The 24,810-nt window shown below is 60.0% G+C and overlaps 8 protein-coding genes across 11 annotated transcripts in view; all 8 read right to left on the bottom strand.

Annotated features, from left to right (window-relative positions):
• Positions 1-229: 229 nt before the first annotated feature.
• Positions 230-3,269, bottom strand: ABB37_04261 (putative ATP-dependent RNA helicase; the record flags this gene model as incomplete). Its single annotated transcript, XM_015801873.1, has 1 exon — positions 230-3,269. Exon 1 carries the CDS (start codon positions 3,197-3,199, stop codon positions 230-232), a length of 2,970 nt encoding a protein of 989 aa, XP_015659274.1. The 5' UTR covers positions 3,200-3,269.
• A 1,169-nt stretch (positions 3,270-4,438) lies between these two features.
• ABB37_04260 (hypothetical protein) lies at positions 4,439-8,208 on the bottom strand (the record flags this gene model as incomplete). Of its 2 annotated transcripts, none has more annotated exons than XM_015801871.1 (1): positions 4,439-8,208. In XM_015801871.1, the coding sequence occupies exon 1, from the start codon at positions 7,196-7,198 to the stop codon at positions 4,439-4,441; it is 2,760 nt and encodes a 919-aa protein (XP_015659272.1). In that variant the 5' UTR covers positions 7,199-8,208. The 2 variants fall into 2 exon arrangements, with proteins under 2 accessions (XP_015659272.1, XP_015659273.1); XM_015801872.1 differs by having other exon boundaries at positions 4,439-8,192.
• Positions 8,209-8,806: 598 nt separating this feature from the next.
• ABB37_04259 (putative mitochondrial hypothetical protein) lies at positions 8,807-10,100 on the bottom strand (the record flags this gene model as incomplete). The annotated part of the gene is made up of 1 exon (XM_015801870.1): positions 8,807-10,100. The coding sequence occupies exon 1, from the start codon at positions 10,028-10,030 to the stop codon at positions 8,807-8,809; it is 1,224 nt and encodes a 407-aa protein (XP_015659271.1). The 5' UTR covers positions 10,031-10,100.
• A 1,076-nt stretch (positions 10,101-11,176) lies between these two features.
• On the bottom strand, positions 11,177-13,203 carry ABB37_04258 (hypothetical protein; the record flags this gene model as incomplete). The annotated part of the gene is made up of 1 exon (XM_015801869.1): positions 11,177-13,203. The coding sequence occupies exon 1, from the start codon at positions 12,413-12,415 to the stop codon at positions 11,177-11,179; it is 1,239 nt and encodes a 412-aa protein (XP_015659270.1). The 5' UTR covers positions 12,416-13,203.
• A 645-nt stretch (positions 13,204-13,848) lies between these two features.
• ABB37_04257 (putative mitochondrial protein kinase) lies at positions 13,849-15,268 on the bottom strand (the record flags this gene model as incomplete). 2 transcript variants are annotated; one of them, XM_015801867.1, is made up of 1 exon in its annotated part: positions 13,849-15,268. In XM_015801867.1, the coding sequence occupies exon 1, from the start codon at positions 14,851-14,853 to the stop codon at positions 13,849-13,851; it is 1,005 nt and encodes a 334-aa protein (XP_015659268.1). In that variant the 5' UTR covers positions 14,854-15,268. The 2 variants fall into 2 exon arrangements, with proteins under 2 accessions (XP_015659268.1, XP_015659269.1); XM_015801868.1 differs by having other exon boundaries at positions 13,849-15,199.
• Positions 15,269-15,713: 445 nt separating this feature from the next.
• On the bottom strand, positions 15,714-16,237 carry ABB37_04256 (hypothetical protein; the record flags this gene model as incomplete). The annotated part of the gene is made up of 1 exon (XM_015801866.1): positions 15,714-16,237. Exon 1 carries the CDS (start codon positions 16,113-16,115, stop codon positions 15,714-15,716), a length of 402 nt encoding a protein of 133 aa, XP_015659267.1. The 5' UTR covers positions 16,116-16,237.
• A 540-nt stretch (positions 16,238-16,777) lies between these two features.
• Positions 16,778-23,334, bottom strand: ABB37_04255 (kinetoplast-associated protein-like protein; the record flags this gene model as incomplete). Its single annotated transcript, XM_015801865.1, has 1 exon — positions 16,778-23,334. Exon 1 carries the CDS (start codon positions 23,141-23,143, stop codon positions 16,778-16,780), a length of 6,366 nt encoding a protein of 2,121 aa, XP_015659266.1. The 5' UTR covers positions 23,144-23,334.
• Positions 23,335-24,230: 896 nt separating this feature from the next.
• Positions 24,231-24,810, bottom strand: part of ABB37_04254 (putative mitochondrial nuclear receptor binding factor-like protein) — a gene marked incomplete at its 3' end in the record, with an annotated part of 1,546 nt that continues 966 nt past the window's right edge. For both annotated transcript variants that reach the window (XM_015801863.1, XM_015801864.1), the window contains exon 1: positions 24,231-24,810. This exon is cut by the window's right edge. In XM_015801863.1, coding sequence (XP_015659264.1) covers positions 24,231-24,810 — 580 coding nt within the window.

Raw genomic sequence — 24,810 nt, 5'->3', positions numbered from 1 at the left:
TCAAAGGCGAGTTTGCCGGTGAGAAACAGCGCATCACGACTCTCTCTGCTCGAAGCATCAAACACCAATTATTCGATGCCATTCCTGCGTCACAAACCAGCCAGTCTGAACGATCAGGCTTTCCTTCACCGTTGCCTTCACAGTAAAAATACTTCTTTATAACAAGTAGAGGAGTCTGTTTTGAAAAGATAAAGCAAATGCTGCAGACGCACCTACGCACACACACATACTACAGCGTGATGCGGCCGAACTGTGAGGTGGCAGACAACTGCGCCATGATGCACGCCAGCGCAGGCGGCACGCTGATCTTTGCGTACGTGCCACGACGCAAGGCCGCTGCTCCGTCTTTGCAGCCTTCCCCCTCCGCGCACTCCATCAGAAACGACCAGAGGGGGCGCAGGACAGCCACATCACTCGCAAAGCCGACTGTTGATCTCGCCCGTTTGTTCGTCGAGCGCGCGTCTCCTCTATTAGCGCTGCCGTCTTCTTCGTTATCGCTCGTGTCAACCCCTGCGTCGTCTTCGTTCTCTGACGCATCGTTGTGCCGGTGACGGCCGCCCCTCGCCCCCGCCACCGCAGCAGACGCACCGGCCACCCACACATTGCGGGTGTCCCCATCAAAGAGCTCGCCCATTAAACTCGCCGGATCGTCGTCGTCATCGTCTGCTGCTGTGGCCAAGGTCAGCCGGTTTGTGTTCGCACGCGCAGCGACGCGGTTCCAGCTGCCTCGCTCGTTGACTCCATCGCCGCCGCTTTTCGCTCCCGCCACCGTGGTGGTATCCTCCCTCACCACCTCCTCGGCTCGCTGCACCATCGCGGCGGGCAGAACCACAAAGGTGACAGCGACGCCCGTCGAGCCGGCGCGGCCGGTGCGACCGATTCGGTGCACGTACTGCATCACCGACTCCGCTGGCACGCCGGTGGCGCTCCACGGCACATCGTAGTTCACCACCAGCGTCACGCCCGCCACGTCCAGCCCACGGGCGAGCAGGTCGGTGGTGATGAGGACGGACCGCTGCCGGCGCTGGAACTGCGCGACGAGGCCGCGCCGCTCGCTCTGCGACAGCTCCGAGTGGACGACGGCGACGGAGCGCAAGTTCACGAGCGACGGATCTCGCGGCGACGGCGATGCTGCTGCTGCTGCCGTTGCTGCGCGTGAGGAGGTCGAAGGAGCTTCGCTATCTTCGCGAAAGACGAGCCCATCGGGGGGCGGGCCAACGAGGTCCGTTAGGGTGAAGTACTCCTGCTGGGCGTCCAAGTACTCCGCCTCCGTCCGCAGTTCATCGAAAAGGGTATCGCACGTCGCCTTGGCGTTGGCGAAGACGATGATGGGGCCGGCACCGTAAACAAGCCAGGCGACGAGTCGTGCAAACTTCTGCGGCTGCAGGAGTGGGTGTAGGCTGCGTTGCTGTCGAGGATTCTCTGACGGCTGCCGGGCACGATCGTCGGCGGGCGGCCTCTCCGTGTTGTCCAGCCTCCGCTGCTGTCGCGGTGGCTGCAGAGACCGCGCGGCGCGACGAGCCGATCCGTCATCAGTGGCGCTGGCGGCGGCGGTGGTGGTCTCTGATATCAGTTCAAACGACTGCCGTATCGACGCACACCGGTACGGTGTGCGCACCAGATAGTAGCCCGACCTCGACAGATAGCGCTTCGCCACGCCCGCACAAGGTGTGCTCAGCGTTGCCGTGAACATTAGGGTCTGCCGCGGCGTCGGGCACCGCTCGAGGACGGCAACGAGCTTCTCCTCCTGCTGCTCATCGATCATGCGATCCGCTTCATCGACCACGACGAATTGGGTGTTGCCAAGGGACAGCAGGCGGTCCTCGAGCAGCGTCTGCAGCTGACCGACGGTGCCGACGACGCAGTGGGCACCCTGCGCGAGTGCGTCGTACTGCGCGTCGCGGCTTTCGCCGCCAACCACCTTCACTACGCGGAACTCACTCAAACAGTTGCGCTCGGGTGCGCTGACTGCGCTGCCCGAAGGTAGATCGTTTTCTTCCGCCTCCCAGGCAACGAGGTCTGACCGGCGCACACCGGGGGACGAGGACGGCGCTGCTGAAGGTCCTGCCTGCCCACACAGTTGCAGCAGCGATGCCGTCACCTGCTCCGCCAACTCACGGGTCGGCACCATCACGAGGCTTAACGGCCCAAGAGAGATCCGATCTGGATGCCCGAGCAGCTTCGGTGCGCGACACAGCACATGCGCCAGCAAGGGCACCAAGTACGCCGCCGTCTTGCCACTGCCGGTCTCCGCGACGGCCAATACATCCATGCCCAGAGAGCTCGCCGTGGTGGTGATCGTCGTAGTGAGTGGGGCGGACACGGACAACGAGGCGGGAGACGTGAGAAGGGCCAGCGGCACACACTGCGCCTGCACCGCCGTGGGGAGGGCGTAGGAGGTCGCCACGCAGCGGCCGAGCGTTAGAGGTAACTGCGCCTCCTCCCAACACCGAATGGCCGACAGCGTGTCCGCCGCGGGCAGGGCCGCAGCAGCAGCAGCAGAGGAAGGAAAAACAGAACCTGAAGCGAGCGGCGGCACTGTCATCGCGGGGGCGACCAACTCGATGGTGATGCCAAGCTGCTGACGGAAGACGCGCCAGCTGGTGGGCGTCATCGCGGAATAGGAGTGCTGCGTCCAGTGAGAAGGCGTGACGCCGCTGCTGCCCGTCGTGGCGGTCGCTGCTGCTGCTGTTGATGATGATGCCGGCGTTGCAGTGGGAGCAGGTGTGGTGGTAGCCGATTCTGCCTCTTGACGCTTCTTGAGGAGTCGTTGGAGCAGCGGATCCTTCGGCCCCACCCCCCGCCGTACCAGGGCGGTCGTCGCGAGCGTCGAGGCAGGCGGACGCGCCGCGGTTGCGGCGGCGGCAACCTCCATCTCAGACGGCGTGCTCGATGTGTGCGTCTCCGTGCTGGAAGGCGGGCCACCGTTTCCTTTTGGGAGTCCACCTCGACGGGTTGATGCGACCTCCACCGTTGTCGCCGTCTGCGTGTTCGCCATCTGCAGCAGCCAACGTAAGACAGGAGAAGGCGCTGCAGAGGGTCGCTGACGGAGTGCCGGTGAGGCCGTCTGCAGCGTCCACCGCGCCCGACGTGCAAAGGCGGTGTCGAGCAGCGCCTGTGTGGAGGCGCTGTCTGCAGTGGTTGACGCGGCAGTTGCCGGCACCTCGGCGCCGACGTAAATCTTCCAGCTACGGTGCATCGTGGGGGTCAAAGATCGCCTTGATGGAGTCCTTCTGGAATACTTTGGCAGATGTTACCGCTCGTTGACTGTGTGTGTGTGTGTGGTGCGTAGAGGAAGACGAAGACACAAGCAGTAGAGAAGTGAAAGGAGGGGAGATAACAGTTCTCCTTAAATGAAGGGAGAGGGTGGGAGAGAACGGCGCAACGCTGACGCTGAACTCTTTTCCTTCAACACCACGCGCCAGCATTCCAGGCAGACCAAAGAAAATGAAAGAGGGAGATCATGGCGGCGGAGGCCACTATAATAACAGTTAATATTATTATTATTTTTTTGATGATCGCATCACCGCGTTGCTGCGGCGTTGGTGGTGGTGGAGAGAGGAGATGAGCGTCGTACGCAATGGCGTTGCTTCCCCTTCACTTCTTTCCCCACGTGCCTCATCGCGCCTCTTTCTTCCGCCCCCTCCGTTCCCATGCTGTTAGATGAGCCGATTAATGTAGATGATCAACAACGACAGCGACAATGCTAAAACAAAATCACGCGAAACAAAGAACGAAAGAAAGGGAGTAGTGCGGCTGCTCCGTAAAAACCAAGCAAGCAAAAGCAGCGGTGATCTATGACCCCCCCCCCCCGGTCAGATGCGTGTCCTTCATCTTTCCTGTCCATTCAATGCACCTCGCACCCATGACGTCGGTGGTTCCCTTTGCCGCGCTCTTCCTCCGTCCGCACGCGCGAGCAGCAACGACAGCAACGGGGAAGAGAGGAGGAGCGCACACACACGCCCGCCTGCCCAAGCACCTTTCTTCCATTTGGTTCTGATTTAGACCTGCAAAATGCCGCAGCGGGGCATCAAACGGATGATGATGAAGAAAGAAGAAAGCATCTATGCCTTTCCCAACGCTGACGTGCGCGCGAATCGACCCTCAACACACCAACACGCACACGCACACGCACACGCGATGACGATGCAAATCCAATATGGAACATAAAATCGTGGGGAGTCTCCGGTAGCGCCTCTAATAATAATAACAAAAATACTACAAACAATAAATAAAGGAGAACAAAAAAAGCCGGAAAAAACAACAACAGCCAGATGAAGCAATTGATCTTCACGCTATATATGTATTGATCTCCGCCAGTGTCCCTTCTCGTGTGCGGGGGCGCTGCGTTGACGATGATCACTTCCGCAGACGCAGAGGCATACGCACCCGCACATTCACTCATTCATCTTCTGTTTTTTTCCCTTTCTCTCTCTCTTTACAGCTGCAGAAGCGCGTCTAAATCCTTCGCCGCCGCCGCCTTGCCGGACTGCTTCTCACGACTGCGACTGTGGCTATGGCGGCGATGACGGTGTTGCGTGTCCGCACCACCACCACCACCCGCAGCCGCTGCCGCCGCCTCTCCGGCACCTGCTGCGTTCGAGCGGCTGCGGCTGCGGCTGTGTCGCCGGTGGTGGCCGCCGCCGCTCTCCCCCTCGTCTGCCGGCGGCGCCGGGATGGGCGGCGGCACCGGCGGCATCGGCGAGGCCCCCCGCGCCGCACCAGCTTCTTTGCTATGGCTGTGCCGCCGTCGGTGTCGCAGGGTTGCGCCGGGCGAGTTACCTCCCGCAGAGGCCGCCACCGCAGCGTCTGATCCGGGCGGCACCGGTGTCGCTGCCCCGCTTTCGAAGGCGGCCTTGCTGCGGCTGCGGCTCTTACTGCGGTGACGCCGACGGTGTCGCGAGGAGTTCGCCGCTGCACCGCCGTTATTTGCAGCAGGCATCCCAAGCGAGGTCTGCTCCATCCCCTGCCCGTTGCTGTTCGGAGTCGCACCGGCGCCCACGTTCGCCGAGGCCGGATCGCGATGGCGGAGGTTGTCGCGCGTGCTGCGTCGACGTCGGCGGTGCGTCTTCATCTCGGCCTCCTCGACCGGGTACTCGGCCGGGGAAGCCGAAGAGGAGTTGGCCGGTATCAGCAGCGCACCGTTGGTGGCAACGGTCGCCGGGGTGCCGCTGTGTGACCGCGCTGACTCGGCACCCCCACCGGCGGCGCCCATCATCGCCATCATCTGCTGCTGCTGTTGTTGGTAGTTCATGGGGGTACCAGCACCCATCCCGGCTTGCTGCATCCAAGGTGGTATCATGGACATCATCGATTGCTGCCATTGCAGGCGCATCTGCATGAGCTGCGTCATGGCGGGGTCCTTGTCCACCGTCGGGTCCTCGCAGCAGTCCATGAAAGGCCTGTCAGAGCCCGTCAGCATCATCCACGCCTGCCGCGAGAAGCCAAGCCTCTTCACGTCTTGGAAGTCCAGGAAGAACATATCCGCACGGATGTACATGGGTAGCTGCGAGAGGGGCAGCGCGGGACGGTACATCTCAACGCCACGCTTGCAGGTGCTGCGGATCACGAGCCACGGAAGCACACCGATCAGCCACAACACCAGGTCCAGCGCGAAGCTGCACAGCGGCCAGGCGAGGAAGACGGTGACCATGACAAGCGAACCATTCATCTTGCGCGTGTAGTCGCTCCAGAAGACGCGCAGCGGCCCCGAAGTGTTCTGGATGTAGAAGTTAGAAAAGGCCCAGAAGGAGATAAAGAGGTTACACGTCCACACAAACGCCGTCAGACCCGAGACGAACCACGCGAGGCGGACAAACTCGTAAAACGGGGTGTCGTAGAACTCGACGCCGCTGTCGGAGCCACAGCAGCCGGAGCCGGGCGGTTGCGTGAAGCCGACCTGAGGGTTTTGCTGCTGCACCGACGCCACCCGCTGTTGATACTCCATCATAAACGCCTGCTGCTGCTGCGGTGTCATCTTCATGAACTCTTCTTGCTCCTGTGGCGAGATGGTGGGTAGCGCGTTGGCGCCTGCCATCCCTACGCCCCCCGAAGGGTGACGCTGCGCGTTGATCAGCAACGCATACAGCAAGGTAAAGCCGCTGTACACCATCGCGAGGAACCACAACGTATCCCGCGCGTTCGTCCACGAGCTGAGCTGCACGGCGAAGGTGTTGGCGTACATACTGTCCTCCATGCAGAGCACGCCAAAGCTGCCGAGCAGTTTGCGCTGGGTGCAGTTGTGCGCGGTGCTGTCGCGCGCCGCCGCCATCAGCACCGCATCAGCCACCGCCGACGTCACGCTCTGCACGACGGGCGCCAGCTGGTCCATGACCACGAGAGCGGGGGGCTTGACGGTAGTAGTGATGGTCGTGCTGCCGCTGCTGCCGCTGCTTCTGCTGCTTCTGCTGCTGTCCACGCTGCTGCTGCTACCGCTGTCCGTGTGGTTCGTTGAGTTCCCGTTCATCCAGATGATGTACGGCTTCATTGCCGCGTCCAGCTCCGTCGTATTGCGCGCATCAAACTTCTTAAAAATGTCATCGCGCTGCTTCGTAGCGACCACCACCGCGAAGCCGACGACGGTCGCGATAAAGAGCAGGCACGCGAGCAGGAAGGTCCAGTCGAAGCAGTTGTAGATGGTCACGTAGCACGGGGCCTCTTGCCCCAGCATCGGCGCCGCACAGCAGAACGGATCCACCGGCTCCCCCGGCACCGGGCAGCAGCCCCCGGTAGGTCCACAACATCCTCCGGTAGGCCCGCAGCAACCACTCGTAGGCCCGCAGCAACCACTCGTAGGCCCGCAGCACGTCGCACAGCACTGATCCTGACCCGGCATCATCCGCTGCTGCATCATAAGCTGCTGTGGCGTTAGCGCAGCCGCCGCAGGGGCGCTCGAGTTGCAGCGAGAGCCATCTGCTTGCACACTGGCGCCGACACCGCCTCCTTGCACTGCCCCTGGATTGGCGCTCCAGAAGTTGCCGCTGGTGCTGTTGAAGAGGCCAGAGTTGCCGAGGGTGGCGTTTGCGCCGCCAGGCGACATCGTCGACGCCGCGTTGCCGGACATCGGACTCCATTGCGAGGCCCCTGGAGGGTGCCCGGCCACGTTGCCGTAGGCCTGCGGAGATGCGTATGGGAGCTGTTGCTGCTGGGGGTACCACTGCCCACTTGGGGACCGACTCATGATCGACTGCTCTAGCATCGTTTCAGTTTTTTTTGTTTGTTTATTCTTCTTCTTTGTCAGGGGGTATACCGCGAGTAGATCCACGTAGCACGGAATCCCCTGTATCTATATGTAGCGTTGACAGCTTTGTTGTGTGCTGCTGGGAGGCGCACGTGTTGTCGTCTCTCTGCTCACAGGCAAAACAACGAAGGAAGGCGTGACGCACGAAACCTCCACCACGGCCACCACCACCCCGACGACGCACAGGTATGATGGAGGAATGATAATAATAAGAAAAGGAAACAGGCAGGGCTTCCCGTATCAGCGGATTCGACAGGGAGGCAGAAAATAATGTATGTAGAGGAACGGAAGCGTACGCGTCACCACCAACTGACACAAAAACACACACGCACAAGAACGCCACGCTTTCTATGGCTGAAATACACAACCTCAATTGCAATACTGATAATACAGCAAAAGAAGAAAAACGGAAAAGAACAAGCACACAACTTCCGAAGCAATCTCTATAAGATGGAGAATACGCTGGTGAGTCCGCTACCGGCGGAGTGAGCGCAGGTCAACGGTAAACTCTGGCAAAGCAAAGAAGAGAAGAGAGGAGGGATGATGAGATGCACCAGCTCAAGATCGCTGTGTGTGTGTGTAGATGTGGGATTCCTCTCTATATTTTTTTGTTGTTTAAGAGGTCACACGCGATGCTGTTGCAGATGTATATATAGATATAGATATGTTTCTAAAAAAGGCAGTACAAAATAAAAACCACTATTGAAGTCAAGAAGTGTAGTTCAATCGTTCCAGCAGCAGTGACGGTAGCCGAAATCCCCTACGGGGTTTTTGGCGTGTGTGGGAGCAAGAGGAGGAGAAGAGGATCCCGTGAGCTCCACTAGAATCGGCCAGAGGCGGAGATGTACGCTGATTGCCGGTCACTTCCACACAGTAACACAGACACACACACACGTACACGTACACGTACACGTACACGCACACCAGAAAGGAAAGATGCGTTGTACTTGCTGGTGCAGCGTTCAACTTCAGTAAGCAACCGACACATCCGAGGCAGAAGAAAAAAAAACAGGAGGAGACAGACAAGACAGTTGGAGCGGTGAGGGACGTTGAATTCATTTTTTAAGTTCTTCTGCGTGGGTATTTGAGAGGCACATACGCGGAGGCACCGCAGCGTCTTTCGCGCTGTGTCATTCACTTGCGTCGCCCTCACGAAACGCGTGCATTACAGCACTGCATCCTGCGAAAGGGAAACCCAACTGCCGCCATGGCGGACGGACAACAAGCAAGAAAAAAAGCTGACAGAACCAAGCAGCAGAACGATCGTGGAAGAGAGATTTTCTTCTTTTTCAAAATATTCATGTTCTTCCGGCGTTCGGGTGAAGAAAGAGGAAGGGGAGAAACACCTAAATGGCAAGACGTCAATGTGAGGGACTATCAGAGGAACACACTAACAGCGATGATAAGAGGACTGTGCGACCATCGCACCGGCCCACACGTGCACGTAAAATGAGATTGCACACGAGAGGAAGAGTGAAAAAACAAGAAAGAACGTGCACCCGGCAGCAATGCCACGCGATCTGCCCTCCTCCTCCTTTCTTTCTCCTTGTCCGTTTTTTTTTCTTTTCAGATATGACGATAATCGAAGTCCTCAGGGTTCAGTCCGGCGTCGTCGACGCTGCTGTTTGTCTGAGACACCTCAGGTGCACCGAGCTTTGTCAGCCCACGCACCCACCACTCCATTTCCTGCTCCGTGCTGATGACCTGATCCTTCCCAAAGTCCAGCCGCAACTCCATCCACTCCTCCTTCACGACGCCGTTCTTGCCCGCCACGTTCTCCTGCGTGCCGAGCGCCCACATACCGCGGTCGTCGACCTCGAAAACAAAGGCGTTAGTCAGCTTGAGCGAGAAGTTCATGTTGAGCGACGGGACGAGCTTCTGCCGTGCGAGGTTCAGCATCCGGATAAAACGGTGTGAGCAGCGGCAGAGGGGGTCGGGGTCGGGCACCACGGGCTCCCACACCCGCTGCGTCTGCCCCGCCACGTTCATCCAAAGTCGCACCTCGGGCCGCATGCGAAAGAGGGAAAATGTCTCCGGTTTAACGACGTAGACGGGGGCCTCCTCGTCCTCTGCCCGTGTCGGGTTTCGCTCCCGCTCGCGGAACTTCGCCCGCCAGTCGCTGCTGCTCATCCGGCGCATCCGCTTTTCGTCCTCTTCCTGCTCCCGCTTCGCGATGTGCACGGCCTCGTCGGGGGACTTGCTCTGATCCCCTTCCCACATGTCCTGTGCAAGGCGGTGGATGACGGGGTGCCGCGCGAAGGTGGTCTCCCACGCCTCGGCCTGCAGGTCGCCGCTGAGGAGCTCCATCGGCCCCGACAGGAGGGAGCGCGGCGGCAGTGCCCCGAGCTCTTTGAACCAGTGGAAGAGCTGTGGGTCCGTGTGACCGACCATCAAGCTGCCTTTCGAGCAGTCAAGCAGGTTGCGCACGTGGCTGGAGCTCTTCGGCACGGCGACCACGATCGACCAGTCCTGCTCACCAGAGAATTTGTGCAGGGCATGCGGCTGTAGATCGCTCCGTACCGGTAGCGCCGCGTTGCCCTCCTCGTCCGCGCGCTGCTCCCCACTGCTGCCGCTGCTGCTGCTGCCCCCCACCCCGCTGTCGAAGCCCATCGCGATGCTCGACTCCTTCATGCGGCGCACGTTCGACGTCGTGAGCTGCGCTACGCGGTAGGTCCAAATGTGGTTATAGAAGCGACTCGCGTACGGCTGACCCAGGTTTGACTTGACGCGGGTTTTGATCTCTCGGCCGGCAACGCCGTGCGTGAAGGGCGCCCGAGAAGGGCCGCTCATCGTACGATAAAAACCTTTCAAAAAGAGAAAAAGCAAAGGCTAAAGAAGAAGGTGATGCACCGCTGCTGCTTTACGTTAGAAGGGGGGTAACAAGAATAATAATAATAATAAAGAAAGTAGATAACGATGACAGAGGAGAAGAACACAAAGAAGGATTGACGTGGACAGCAGAGGGGGAGAGGATGCGTGAGCTGGAAGGAGCGGGCAGGGGAGCACGCTTCTTGAATCCGAACGCGTGTGTTAGACCGGACCGAAAGAAAAAGAAAGCATTCGTCTTCACGGCCACAGACGACACCATCCATCCATCCATCCCCCCTCCCCCAGAAAAAAAACCCGTTCGTGACCTTCTGTGGCTACCATAATGCACCGGAATAGAAGGGAGAGAGCTCGAATTCCTCTTCTCTCCTCCACAGCTGCTCAGCTGCCTTCGGTGAAGGTACGCCGCCGCAGCAAGAACAACAATTGCGCTGCCACCGACTTCGCCCCGCGAACGTACAACGACTGCTTTTCTCCCTCTTTCTCTTGTTCTTCTCTATTGGTTTCGTTTTGCCAGCGGCAGAGAGACGGAGGAGACCCAATCATGCCCATCCACACCCACATGTAAAGCACTCAACACTCGAGAAAGCTGAAGTGAATTGAAATACGAAAGAGAGAAAAGGAAGAAACCACCACAACCGAGCGTAAAAGCCTTCGCACCACACAGGAGGAGTCGCACACACACACACACACAGTCCGCACCGACAGCTGCACGGGGTCTGCTTTCGAGGCGGCTCAGAGGAGAGGGTCGGAGCCTCAGCAGCGCATGCGGTCGACCTGACAAGGAAAAGGCTTCCTCGGCGTGCGCAACCCCACCACTCAAGAAAAAAGAAAACTATATTTCTATCCACTGCAACAACGTAGCACAACTACACGACGACGATATCGAAACTACAGAAAACAAAACTGGTGCACATGAATTATTGTTTTTTTTTCTCTCCGCCCCGCCCCTCCCCCCGTCGCTGCTGAACGCCTTCGTTTCGCTGCACGTTCACCTCGCTGCGCCCTCGCTCGTCGTGTTCTCGTACCCGTCTTCAGCCCTAGCGGAAGGGGGGAAGAACGCCGAACCGCCCGCCCCTTTCTCTCCCCACCACCAAACGACGATGAGGCTCACAGCTTGCGATTCTCCACTTCCCGCGACGACACCTGCACGGCATACGCGTTGTCGCTCACCTCTACGCTACTGTGCTTCGTCCCGCGCCGCATTACAAGCAGGGAGGTGTACAGCGCAAACATAAGCGCCAGCACCAGATACACCTTCAACCCCCGCTTCTTCTCCTTTGCGCCCACCCCGCCTTTGCTGTCATCGCCGCCGTAATCGAACTTCATCACGATGTCTTCGCCTTCCACCGCAGGCAGCGGCGATGCGGCGGCCGCTGCGGCGGGGCTGCTGCTGTTGCGCGGCGGCGGGGAGAGCGAGTCCAGCACCCGTCGCGCATCTGCAGACCGCTGCGTCGTCGGCGTGCTGGCCGCGTTCTGCGGCGAGCCGTTCTGCGAGGCGCTGGAGTCGCGCCGCATTAAGTTGATCTCCTCCTTCAAGGCGCGCAGCTCATCCACCGCCTTCCGGCGTGAGGAGGGCGGCGTGCTGGCGGTCGCGGAGGCGTTCTCGCTCGTCTTGTGCGACGCCGCCGAGCTCGGGTTGTGACCGTCGGTGCGACTCGCCCGCTCGTGCGCGTTCGGCGCGACCAGGCGCGCCTCGATGGGAACGACGATCTTTGTTGCCTCGTCTCTGCCGGGCGGCGCCGGGTCGTTGCGGTTCATCACCACATTTTCCATGAACACCTTCAAGTTAATGCTCGCCTGAGTCCCCATGTGCGCGCTGGGAATCGCACTCGAGGCGACGAGGGACCACATGTTCTTCACCACCTCCGTCAGCTTCCGGTGGTCCGCCAGGCTGTTAAAGATCTGCTGAAACGCCAGGGGCTCCGACTTGATCATGACGTACTCCACGGCGAAGCGTTCTTGGTAGGGCGGGCCGCCTGGTGCAGCGCTCGTGGCGCGTGACGCCTGCGGGGAGGCGGCACCGCGGTTCATCGCACTCACCGCAGTGCCGTTCCCGCCAGCCGCTCCGTTTTCCTCCTCCGCGCCGGCGTGGTGCTCGCGCAGGCCAAACGTGATCGTCGTTGCCTTGCTGGCGGGCTGCACCGACGTCCCCGTCGCGTCGGCGAGCGGGATGGCGCCGTAGCGTGGGACGACGTGGAAAAGCTGCGGGGCCGTGCACTTCACCTTGAAGATGACGCTGGTGTTCGGCTCCAGTGGAGTGCCGCCCGGGTTCCACTTCAGCGTCGTGATGTTGTCGTACGGCTCCGCCGGGAAGTACAGGCCGTCGCACGAAAGAGATAGCGACATGGCGAGCGTGGGATATGGAACTACAAGAAGGAAAAACTAAAAGACAGGAAAACCAACAACGACCACTGTGGGAGCCTTTGCGTGCGGCTACGTCTCGCTTTTGACGACGCTCGCTTTAAGAATGTGTAGAGACCGCCTCTTTTTGGAGGGCTCTTGTTGATGATGGGAAGGATAAATATAACTCCCCCTTTCTCCTCGCAGTGAATGCGCTTGTCGTTCTCTCCTCCGCGGTCACGGCACAAGATCACGAGCCGCCACGAACAGACAGCAAACGCAAACAAGCAAGTATAAACAATAATAATAATAATAATAATAGTACTCAAAAAGGAGTCGTTAGAGTAATGTAGAGCGTAAAGCCTGGAGGCGGTCTGGTACAATATCCCCTCGCACACAGAGAGAGACACAAAATAGATAAGATAAGAAAAATAAAGAAGCGTGCGATGTACACGAGCGCGATCACTCTTGCGACGGTCCGCCGAGGGTGCTGTCAGTTCTGCGTGCGCCGCTTCTCCTTCCTTTCTTACAGATGAATATAGGAATAATAATAAAAAAACCTTGGTGTGCCACGGAGACACGTACAGATCAGCGGAAGCAAAACAAAGAACAGAAAAAATAATAATAAAGGCGCGTAAAGGGAGACCTCCTTAGCAGCGAGCGTGGTGTCTGATCAACCCTCTACACTGATATAGAGCGCGATTGGATAGACACAGGGCAGTGCTGCCGACGCGTGCGTATGTATGTGCGTGTGAGTGTGAGTGTGAAGGGGTAGGGCAATCACCATGTGTACTACGCGCAAATAGAGACAGAGGAAGGTGAGAAAAAATAATAATAACAGAGGACAGTTTGTGGGTATGGCGTAGACGCCTGTCTACTCAGAACGCGCAGATCCGTTTGCAACGAAGACGTATTCCATAAAACACGGAGGAGGCGCTTCACAACAGCGAGGTCAACTCCGCCGCATCGACTGCTCGTAGAATATCGCGCGTACGCAGTAACGACAGCAACAGAGAAACAAACATGCACTCCTCCCCCATAAGCTGAGGAGGGAGGCCACCAATGTTTAGCAGAATCGCGAGAGAGATTTTTAAAAAAGTCAAAGAGATCTCCCTCCACACGCCAGTGAGGAACATCAGCAGCAGCGCTGAATGCGTGCAAGATCGCGATGGCTTCACATTCGTGTGGCATTGTGAATGAACCATGTTCTTCTTTTCATGTAACAAGAAAAAAAATGATGTGCGACGACGAGATCACATTGACTCTATAACTCCATATAGGTATATATAACTTCCAGTATCAACAACAGCAAAGGCACTGGCACACATGCGCGTACGCACGCGAAAAATGGAGCTGGAGACACGGCGCTGCGAGCAGGGAGCAATTCTGGGGTTACGATGAACACACACACACACACCACATACACACTCACACATCCATTACTGTTCCTGCTGCAGACGCGCTTCACAGTAGTCCCGCACGTCATCAAAGAAAGGGTGCTGCATCGCCTGCAACGCCGTAATGCGCTGCTGCGGGTCGTAGCGCAACATCGCAGCGAGCAGCGCCACACCATCCTTCTCAAGCGCCGGGATCGCCTCCGCCAAGGACGTCGGCCGCCATTGCGGAAACTCGGTGTTGTAGTACGGCAGCCGCGACACCCCCGGCCACACGTGCTCGTTCGGCGTGCCCATAACCTTAAAGATGGTGATCAGCTGCGAGTACTCGCCCTCGCCAGAGAAGAGCGGGCGGTGCAGCGCGAGTTCGGCCACGACGCAGCCCATCGACCACATGTCCACCGACGGCAGGTAGAAGCGATCCCCCAGCAGCACCTCCGGCGCACGATAGAGCAGCGTGGCGATGTTGTACGTGTAGCTCTGCAGCGCCAGCCCAAACGCGCGTCCCATGCCGAAGTCCGCGAGCTTAACCGTCTGCTCATCCACGCTCACGAGGATGTTGGCGGGCTTGATGTCGCGGTGAACGATGCGGCGGCTGTGGCAGGTGTGCAGGGCACTCAGCAGCTGGTACGTCATGCACTTCAGCTTGCGTCCGAGGATGGGGGTCTGGCGGGTGGAGAGGAGCTTCCGCAGGTCCCGCTCCATGTACTCGCACACGATGCAGAGGCGGTTGTCCTCCGTGAAGAGGTCCAGCAGCCGCACGACGTTCGGGTGGCGGATCTCCTTCAAGAGGGTGACCTCGCGGATGGAGGAGACGGAGAGGCCTTCCTCACCGGAGCTCCATTGACTTGTCTTCACAGCCACCGTGCAGCCCTTCACGATGTCGCAGCACAGAAAGACCTTGCCGTAGGAGCCCTCACCGACCTTGCACTTGCGAATGTAGCGCCGAAAGCCGGTGGGCACGGCCGCTTGCGCGGCGGATGGCGCCGCCCCGCTGACGCCGCGACGGCTGCTGTGCAGCGACTCCGCAGAGAGGGCCGTGATGTTCATGACGGAGACACGCGCGAGACAGGTGCCGCAGCAGAAAAGAAATGTTAAAAAAAAAACTAAGAAAAAAAAGGGAGGTATGATGAGAGAAAGGGCGACGGAGGGAATACGCGAAAGGCGAGGGCGCGTGCGGGTGTGCTCTTGTGGGCCGCGGTAGGTTTCCTGCAACGTGCACTATGGAGAAAAAATAAAACGAAAGGAGAGGACCGTCTCTGTTTGCTGTGAGTTTCTCTGATGGGCGGAGGAAGGAACAGTCCCAAACTATATATGTATATACGGATCTATGGGATAAGGAAGAGATACGTCTCTTCGTTTGCTTTATGGATGACGGGTATAGGTATACGTCTCTGTGTGGGAGTGGAAGAGGGGAGGGGGGGAGGACGGGGAAAGGTTGTGGAGAGACAAAGCAACGTTGGCTTTTTAGGTTATCCGATGTATATGTGCGTTACGTGGAGAGGGCGTGGGAACGGGCAGTGCAGAAGTGAAAAAAACGAGAAGACATCGCTCAGCTGAGGGAAGCACCCATGTTTGCTCCTCTCTTTTCTTCATGTATACATAACGTCATGCGTTACATCGTATTCGTTTGAATATACGAGGGAGCGGAAACGGAGTGTCTCACCTTGCTTCGAAAAAAAAAAGAATCACAGACGTGGGAAACGGCAGCAACAACGCGCAGGCGCCCGATAGCGTGCCGCTGGCAGACAATCGGTGTGGCAGCGTCGGCTGCGGACCTACAGTGTTTTCTCTCGTCAGGTATTGTGAGACTCACCGACGACATATATATATATATATATCTATATGCAAAGACCTCTTCTTTCTCTCCTCCCTCCCTCCCTCGCACACTGGCGGTTTTCCTTTCCTTTTTAAGCAAGCAGCGAAATGGAGGCAATCTGCGCGCCACGAATGAGCCGCAGGCTTTCGCCCTCCTCGCTGCTCCCTTCCGTGCGCGCCTTCTTGCGCTGCTGCTGCTGTGGATGCATCGCAGCCGCACCAACCGCAGCCGCGACCGACTCGGTGCAGGTCCAGCTACGCAGCAAGACGTTGCACAGATCATCCACGCTCAGCAGGGTGCCAGTGACCACGGCACCGCCGTCCTGCGCGTCGGTGAGTTCGTTGGAGAGAAGGGTAACGGCCACCCGTCTCTCGATGTGCTGGGCCAGAAATTGGAAAGGATCGGTGGGTGGCGTCGCCGCAGCGGCGGTGGTGCTGTTGACGACGGAGCTGCTGCCCAAGGGGGAGCCCGTTTCGACGGCGTTTTCGGTCATGTCTAGATTTGGGAAAAGAAAAAAAAAGGTGCGAGATCAGCGCGCTATGCACAGACCCACACACACAACAGAGAAGGCGGCCGCAATGGATTGACTCGGCACCGTTGGACGACAAAAGCTCTGCCGTTCACACAGCCGATGCATGATTGATAGATGAGGGTGGACGATAAAGAAGAAAGAAAGGCGGTGGAGGCAAAAATGGAGAAGTGCGTTCGCAATTCGTAGTGGCTGCGTTTCATAGAATGCGAGTGCTGAACCAAACACATGGAATACCACACTCCAGCAACTCCCCCAAAAAGCAATCCATACCCTCCGATGACGAACGCAAAACGGGAGCCGTTGGGCCGCTTACCATCGCCTCACCGTTCTCGCAACGTGGCACACTGCACCGGAAAAGAAGAGAAGAAGAAAAAAGAGATGTGCCCAGCGCAACGATCCGTTCTCCAGTTTGCGTTCGAAGAAGCGTTACAAAGAAACCCAAAGTCATCAACTCTCCCTCTCTATATATAGTTATGAACGTCTATCCCACGCGCTCGTGCATGTCGAGCCATATTTCTGTGGTGGTAATCGTCTATAACGTCTGCTATAACTGTTTCAAAGCAAAAACAAGAAAACAAAAGAAGATTAAAAAGAAAAACAATCGAAGAGGAGGCAGAAGAACCTTACGATGATCGCCGCGACGCGTCCGCAGAGGGGGCAGACGGCTGCAGGAGGGCGGTGCCCAGCCAGCCGACCGTGTCCCCGATCAAATCACTCATCACGTTCGATACACAGTGCTCGAAGACGAGCTGCGATAAGCCTCCGCGCCGCACGTGAATGGCCGTGGCCGCCGTCAGGAGTGTTTCGTTGCGGGGGTGCAGCGGCGGGGCAAAGGGCGACGACGCAAAGAGAGAGGACAGGGCGGCCATCGAATTCCCCGCACTGTCACCGCTCTTGAAGGACACACTCCGGTCCCCGCCACCCGGAAAGGAGTTGCCGGCGGAGCCACCGCCTTCCTCTACATCCCCGCTGCTGCGGCGGCCAAACATGTTGTGCTCGCCCAGCGCGGCAGGGGCATAGAGCGGGTCTGCCCGATCCTCTGCCCCGTTCATCGCCAGGTCGAGGTAGTACACCGTCAGCCGTGCCACATCCCGCGCTCGTAGCTCCTGCGTGAGGAGGGCGTTGATGTTCACCCGCGCCAGCGCGTCGCGCAGCACCGCGTTGGCCGTGCGCAGGTGGTCTTGACAGGACTGCCCCTCGCCCTGACTCAGCAGGAGACAACGGGATGCGTAATCCATAAAATCACGGGCGATGCGCTCCGCAACTCCGCGCAGTCCGGCAATCCAATCCAGCGGAAGTTTGCGCGGCGCCGTGGCGTCTGGCGGTGCCTTCGTCGCAGATCCCTCAGGTGCTAGCGCCGTGATGATCGGTGAGTTGGTAGGCGCTGGTGGCGGTGGAGAGGTTCTGCCGCTGCCTGCCGATGCCTTCGCGGCTGCTCCAGTGGAGAAGCGGAGGGGCGCGGAGGAGGACATCACAGAAGGGGGCAACTGCTTGGAGCAGTTCGAGGCCTCACTTCCTTTTGGGTTCTCTTTCCCAACAGTCGTGCCGCCAGCGCCGCCGGTCGGGAACCCACACTCGCCACCGCCGTCTTCGTCCGCACCATCACCCTTCGCGAAACCACCTGCCTTTCCCTTTCCTGCGAAGGCGAATTCGCCAGCCACGCCACCAAACCCACGACGGCCCAGACTCGGAGAGGAGGGGGCGACTTCATCCTCGTCGTCCGACTCGCTCTCTGCATTCACGTCCTCCGAGGCAGGGAACTCGCCGTTCAGCGTGTCACTTGGACGCCCGACACACGCACCCGCGGTGTGCGCGGATGTTGTCGCTGCGCCGCTCTTCTCCGCTCTGGACGCGGCCGCCGCCTTTGCCGCCTCCACACGTCGCCGGGCGTGTCGGTTCGCCACCGTGACGCGATGCACGAGGCCGACCGACAGCACGAGGGCGATGGCGCGTGCCGTCAGCACCGCTGGTGGGCCGAGCGCCGCCAGCTGCCCTGCGGCCACCTCCGACGTCAGGTACTCCGCCGCGATGAGCGCGAGCTCTCGTGTGGACAGGTACCGGTTCTGCTGATAGGCGTTTTCTTTTTTGGCTTCCTCTTGCTGCCGGAGCTGCTCAACGAAGTCGTTCGGCGTCGCCACGGCGGTGACCAGCGTGGTGAGGCTCGCGAGGTCGCTGCGGCCCTCCCCGCTCGCGACGCCGGGCGCCACTGTCGGTGCCCCGACGAGCGGCGTCAGCGACGACGCCGCACGCGGGGAGAGGGGCAGCCCTTCCTGTGCGTCGGACCGTGTAAATCCCGGCCCGAGGTCGTTGATGCTGCTGCTGGTGGTGGCGTGCTTCTTGTCCGCGTGCCTCTCGCCATCGTCGCCTGTGCTGGCAGCCGCGTTCGAGGTCCCACCACTGCTGGTGCTGCTACTATTATTGCTACTGCTGTTGCTACCACTGCTGCCGACCTGGCCGGTCACACCCCTCTCCACGTGGTCGTTGCCATCTGGTGAAAGAGTCAGCGCGTGGGAGGGGGAGAGGGGTCGGACCCGATCCAGCCGCTCCGGCGACAAGGACGGCGCGTAGTGCCACTCCCCGCTCAACCCGCCGCCGCCCTCCTTTGGCGAAGAGGTGAGCAGCGCATAGGGGTAGTGGTTATCTTTCGTCGGGAGCAGCCGCACTGCGTCGTGGATCAGCATCGTCGTCATGTGCGCCGAGGCCGCCTCCAACGCCTCCACCGTAAAGGCAGGCGCCGTGGTGGTGATGGTGGACGCGTCGAGGTCGAGCGTCTTCCAGTCCTCCGCAATCGCGGAGGAGCCCATATCCGCTTCTGCCGCCCCTCCTCCGCTGCCACTGCCTTGGCGGGGAGCTGCATGCAAAGGAAGAAGAGGAGCAGCGGCAGCAGTACGATCGCAGTGCTCGCCGTGCGGTGCGTCAGCGGACACCTGCAACGATTGCCGAGCCCCATCACCTTGGATTGAGCTAGGGAGCAGCGCGTTCTTCTCCGCTTCGCCTTCCTTGTCCACCCCTGCTGCTGCTGCTGCTGCTGCTGCTGCTGTCTCGGGTGCGTCGTCCGCTGCCGTAATCAGCGGAGAGAGGACGCGGGCTGACGGTGGGGTAAGGTTCAATGGCCGCTGCACCCCCTGCGCTGGCATCGCAGCCGACGCCTCCTCTTCCTCCCCATCGCCGTCGCCATCGGCATCGCCAGCAGCAGACGAATTCATAGAGAGCGACCGCATCGGCGACGAGAAGCACGTGCCGCCGGCGGGGACGGCCTGCAATGCCTCCCGCTGCAACAAAAGCTGCTGCTGCTGGTGTTGTTGGCCGTGCGGAGCAGCTGAGGTGGGTGTGGCGGCATGAGGCGAGCGACTCGTCGTCTCTGTCGCTTCAGACGGTGTTGCTTCGCCACTACTCGAATGCGCTGCGTCAGCGGCCGGTACGTCAGCGTCGTTGGACGTGAGGGAAGATGACGCTCTTGGCTCTGACTGTGGTGGTGGCGAGGTAATGACGATGTCCGCCGAGGCCTGTGCATGTGCAGCTTCCTTCAATTCCACTTCCGTCTCCCCTCTCCTAGCTTTGTGTTGCGAAGTGACAGAGGAGTCGGTCCGCTCAACAGCACCAAGCGCCGCCTCAGCAGCAGCAGCAGCAGCAGCAGCAGCAGCCGTCACGAGCGCCGGTGGGGCCAGCGGCGACGGCTGCTCCGCGCGCGGCGGCACCGATTCCGAGGTGCTGGCGTTCGAGGCGAGCGAGACACTCGAGGGTGACGTCCGTGCAGAGGCGGAGTCCGTAGCGTTGTCGCGCTCCGACTGCGGCTGCACCGCATCCAAGTGTTTTGCCCCACTACTCGCCTGCCTGTCTTCGCGCGTGACGAGGGCTGCAGGGGCGGCGTGTACATCCCCTGCGACACAAGCTTCTCCGTCCTTGCGTTGCGGTCGCTGCTCGAGCCCTTCCGCTGCTTGGTGAATGATGCCCGCCAGGAAGTCATCCGCAAACTGCACAAAAACATCCGGCGCAGACAACCGCTTCCGCAGCGCAGACGACGACGAGGAAGACGGCGAGGAGGCGACCGAAGATGTAGAAGAAGCGGCGGAGGACGATGTCGGTGTGTGGGCGGCACTGCTCGCCTCTTCGACGTTCCGCTGGGCATCCGCGGCGTGCTTCGAAGATGACGCCGCACTTCCATCTCCTCGCGGTGCCGCCTGCACCGCTGTTGTTTTACAACACTCACCGAGCTCACGCCGCTCGCGTCCTGTTACCTCTGCCCGTGCCGCCACCTCCTCAGCCTCCAGCGAATCACGCGTGATCCGCTCCGCCTCGACTTGTTCCTTCGCGACAAGGACCGTTCGTGCCCCCGCCTCCGCAGCGGTGGTGGCGGCATCGCGAAGCCACCCGTCCAGGAGAGCGGCGGAAACGTTTTCAGCGGCGTCCACTCGCTGACGTTTTTCCTCGTGTGTGGCGGCGTCCTTCGCCCGCTCGACTCGTGCAGCTTCCGCAGCGTTCTCCTCCGCCTCCGCCTCCAAACGTGCGGCTTTTGCGTCAGCAGTGCGGGCGTATGCGTCATCCGCGTCCTGCTTCAGCTGGCGGCGCGCATCGCCCTCCGCGTCCTCGACGGCGCGGCGATCATCAACGGCGTCTTTCTCCACCGCTGCACGTGCAGCCTCGGCAGTCGCTTCATCTTCTTCAGCCTTGCGATGAGCAGCCTTTTCACGTTCTTCCTGTTCTTCGGCTTTGCGTCTCTCCTCCTCTTCCTTCGCCCTTCGCTCTCGCGCGGCTGCCCTCGACACCGCCTGCGCTGCAGCATCGCTGATCCACTCGTCTTGTAATGAGTTCGTGAGGTGCTCAAGGGAGCTGATAAGCAGCGCTCCTTCACGTTGGACCCGCACCTCCTCTGCTGCCTTCGCTGCTGCCGCCAGCAGCGCGTCTTCATGCGCCGCGCGCCTCTCCGCTGCGATCCCCGCCGCCTTTCTGTTGTTCGCAGCGTGGCGCAATAACTGTACGCGGGCACCGCTCTCCTCGTCTTCCACTGCCGATCGCGCTGCGTGCTGCTCGCTGTCGAGGTGCACACGGGCACCCCTGTCTGCCGCTTCTTGTTGCGCTTGGAGTCGTGCAGCTTCGGTGGCACGCGTTGCAGCCTGTTCCTCCTCCGCCTTCAAACGTGCGGCTTCTGCGTCAGCAGCGCGGGCGTGTGCGTCATCCGCGTCCTGCTTCAGCTGGCGGCGCGCATCGCCCTCCGCATCCTCGACGGCGCGGCGGTCGTCGGCCTCCTCGTCCTCGGCGCTGCGGAGCGCTTCGGCAGCGTCCTCTTCCGCCTTGATCCGCGCGGCTTCTGCTTCTGCTTCTGCGGCTTCCTGCTGGGCGCGCAGCTGCATCGCTTTTGCGCGCTCCATCTCTTCGCGCCGTCTGCGCTCGGCCACCGCTTGCACCCGTGCGGTCGCTGCCGCCGCCGCCTGCAGAACCGTCCGCCGTGCCGCCGCTTCCGCGGCTGCGATGCCAGCCGCCGCCTCGATGGCCTCTCTCTGAGCTGCGATGAGGTCGGCCTGCACACGTTCAACTGCTGCTGCTGCTGCTGCCGCCGCTGCGTTACGTTTGACCGCGTCGTCCGCCGACTGCGCTGAGGACGGCAGGGGTACGATGGATGGCCCAGGAGGAGCCGAAGGAGGTGAAGTAGTCGTAGTCGTGGTAGCGGTAGTCGGGACCTTCGTTGTCGTGGGCGTGGGGAGCGTAGGGGCGACGGCAGGAAGAGGCACCGGCAGAGCCTGCGCTTGACTGGGTGGAGCAGCAGGCACCGGCAAGGGCAGAGCGGGTTCGTGTGGATGATGGTGATGAACCTTCACCTCAGCCTCGCCTGTGGCGTTCGATGCGACCGCGGCAACCGGTATCGAGGGCGTTGCTCTCGCCGCTTCGTTGCTGAGCTGTGGTGGCACAACCGGTGGAATTTTCAGATATCTAGCCGCCGTCGTCGTTGTGCCCTCCTCCTCCTGCTCCTGCTGTTGTGTGGACGGAGCCGTCACAGCCGTACGTTCCTGCAGTGCCAGCGGCCGATGCACCGCACTGTCGTCGTGGTGGTGGTTGCTGGTGGCAGTGGCAGTGGTAGCAGTGTGACGCACGCCGACATCCCCCAGCCATCGCAACGGCGGCTGTGCCACCGGCCGCAGTGCGATGGCGACCCGTTCCTCCTTAAAGTCAGCCCAATACCGCAGCAGTCGCCGCTCCCACTTGTGCAGGAGTTCGCGACGCGTGTGTGATTCCGCCAGGACAATCGCGAACACGATCGAGTGTAGCGGGGCCGCGGCGGCAGCAGCAGCAACAGCAGCAACAGCCGGGACACGTGTGGAAGCTGCGAGGGTTGGTGACGCCGCTGCGTGTGGTGCTTGTACGCCCTGTGGAGAAGGAGCCGCATAGAGTCTGCCATGCGCCTTGTCTGGCCGCGATGGCAGCCGCACGTCGCTGCTATTGGGGTCGGTGTGATGCGTACGATGGTGGTGCGGATGGTGATGTGACGCGGACGGTGGCGCGGCGAAAGCTGCTGTCGACGGAGTGTTCGAGTCTCTCTGGACTGGGACTATCGGATGGGTTGCAGCCAGCGTGCGTATAGGCACAGAAGGGGCACCGAGTCGAGGTGTCGAGGTGACGGGTTTGTCGGACGACAACGCCGCCGCCGCTGTTTGGCGCGCCTGCGACGCTTTTAAGCCGCGCACGCGGGCGTGCAGGGCGGAGAGCTCGTCACGGCTCGCCCCGCGCTCCTTCAGAAGGCGAAACGTACGGAGAAGGTCGCTGGTTTCTTCGATGTTCCTCAGCAAGCGCTCCGTCGAGGAGGAGTGGGCGGATGCAGGGGCTGGGGGTGGGGTGGACAGTCCGCTGCCGCCGCCGCCGCTGCTGTTGTTATTGCTGTTGCTGCCGCTGCTGGCGGCAAAGATGGTGACGGGAGCTTGGCTGCTGCGGGTGGCGACATGGGGGTCGCCTTCGCGTCTGGACGGCCGTGGTGGGACTCGTGGGACGTTATCCATAACTTGAGAAGATACCGCTGTATACATACACACACACACTCACGCACTCTCTATAAAAGAAGACGCTGTGTTTTTGGCCCTTCCGCGTCGACGGGGACTGACAGGGAGGTGTCGCCTCTTGCCGTTTGATAATATGTGTGAAGGGGTGCCTATATATATATATGTATATGTGGGTGGGTGTGTTTGATGCTTTGGAAGACGGACCAAGAATAAAAAAGAAGAGCAAAAATAACGTTAAGCGTGAGTGTGAGAGAGAGAGCAGAGGAGCGCGATATCCGACGGAATCAAATGATTGAAAACAGCCGCACACACACACACACACGGAGAAACAAACAAAAAGGAAAGAAAAAGAAAGGCGGGTCATCTCGATCCTTTTTTTTTTAAAGTGAGGAGGTGTGTGGGCCTTCGAGACAGGGATGAAGGGAGACGTCGCGGGGCGGAGACTGTTGCGCCAGTTGGCCAAATCTGACGCGCCCCCTTCCACACACACACACACACACACACACACCTCCTCTCTCTCTTCTGTTATCCACTTTTCTTCTTCGTCGTCAAGCACCGCCATAACGTGTAACGAGCACGTCCTTAACTACCTGCCACAACAGATATATGTATGAGGTGTGCACAAGGCTACTTCCGCTGCGCCACCCGAATGTCGGCTGGTACGTATACACATACGTGTCTTGAATAGGGCACCTTTCCGCAGTTGCAGCGACCTTCATGAGAAGGAAAACGCCAAGAAGAACAGCATAAAAACAAAAGAATGGAGGCAGAGGATGAACGCAAACACCTACACACAACCACAACAACAGCACACAAACACACGCATAAAATGACACTGGGCTAAGGAGAACAAAACCAGGGAAGGAGATGGAAGGGGGGGGGTAGAGCGAGCGAGGACGCGTTCACACGCACACGTACCGCTAACGCAGCTCGATCCTTTATTAATATCTTTTTTTTCAAGTTGGTCTGCGCGTTTGTTGTTCTCTTACCCCCCATATATCGGCGTGGCCTTCCCGACTTGCCTCTTCTTTGGCGTCCCCCCTCCCCCTTCCTCAGAAGGAAGGAAAGCGAAGCTGTTCCTGCAGCGTTACTTCGAGACGGCCACGATGCCCTTGCGGCCCCCGCGCACATAGACGTCGTCCCACACGTCCGGCAGCTTCTCCAGCGACGGCGCCGTCACCATCGGGTACGTCAGCCCCGCCTGCGCGATCGCCTTCAACACAAAGTCTAACTTCGTCTGGCGCTCCCCGTAGGACAAACTGTCAAGGTAGGTCGGGGCGAACAGACCGGCCATCGTCACCTCATTGTAGATCAGATTCGAGCCTGAAATGAAAAGACCGAAGCCGTTCTGCGCGCCGTAGGTCACCACGTGGCTCATCGGCCCGACACACTTGAGCAGCGAGTCAAAGTAGCGTCCCCCCACACCGTTCAGGTAGAGCGCCGCGCCGTGCTTGCCGACGGCCGACCGCATCGCCCGCGCCCCCGCGCCGTTGTACTCGAAGACTTCCGTGCCGTACTTCGCGTGCCGCGCCTTGGCCTCCGCGAAACGCTCGCCTGGCGTGGCGGCGGTCAGCACCCTCACCCCGTATTCTTTCGCCAGGGCGGAGACGGCTAACGAGGTCAGGCTGCTGCCGCCGTTCTGTATCACCACGTCTCCCTTGTGCAGA

The sequence above is a fragment of the Leptomonas pyrrhocoris genome (assembly GCF_001293395.1).
Source record: "Leptomonas pyrrhocoris isolate H10 chromosome Unknown, whole genome shotgun sequence".
NCBI lineage: Eukaryota > Euglenozoa > Kinetoplastea > Trypanosomatida > Trypanosomatidae > Leptomonas > Leptomonas pyrrhocoris.
This window is presented reverse-complemented; position numbering and strand designations above follow the sequence as displayed.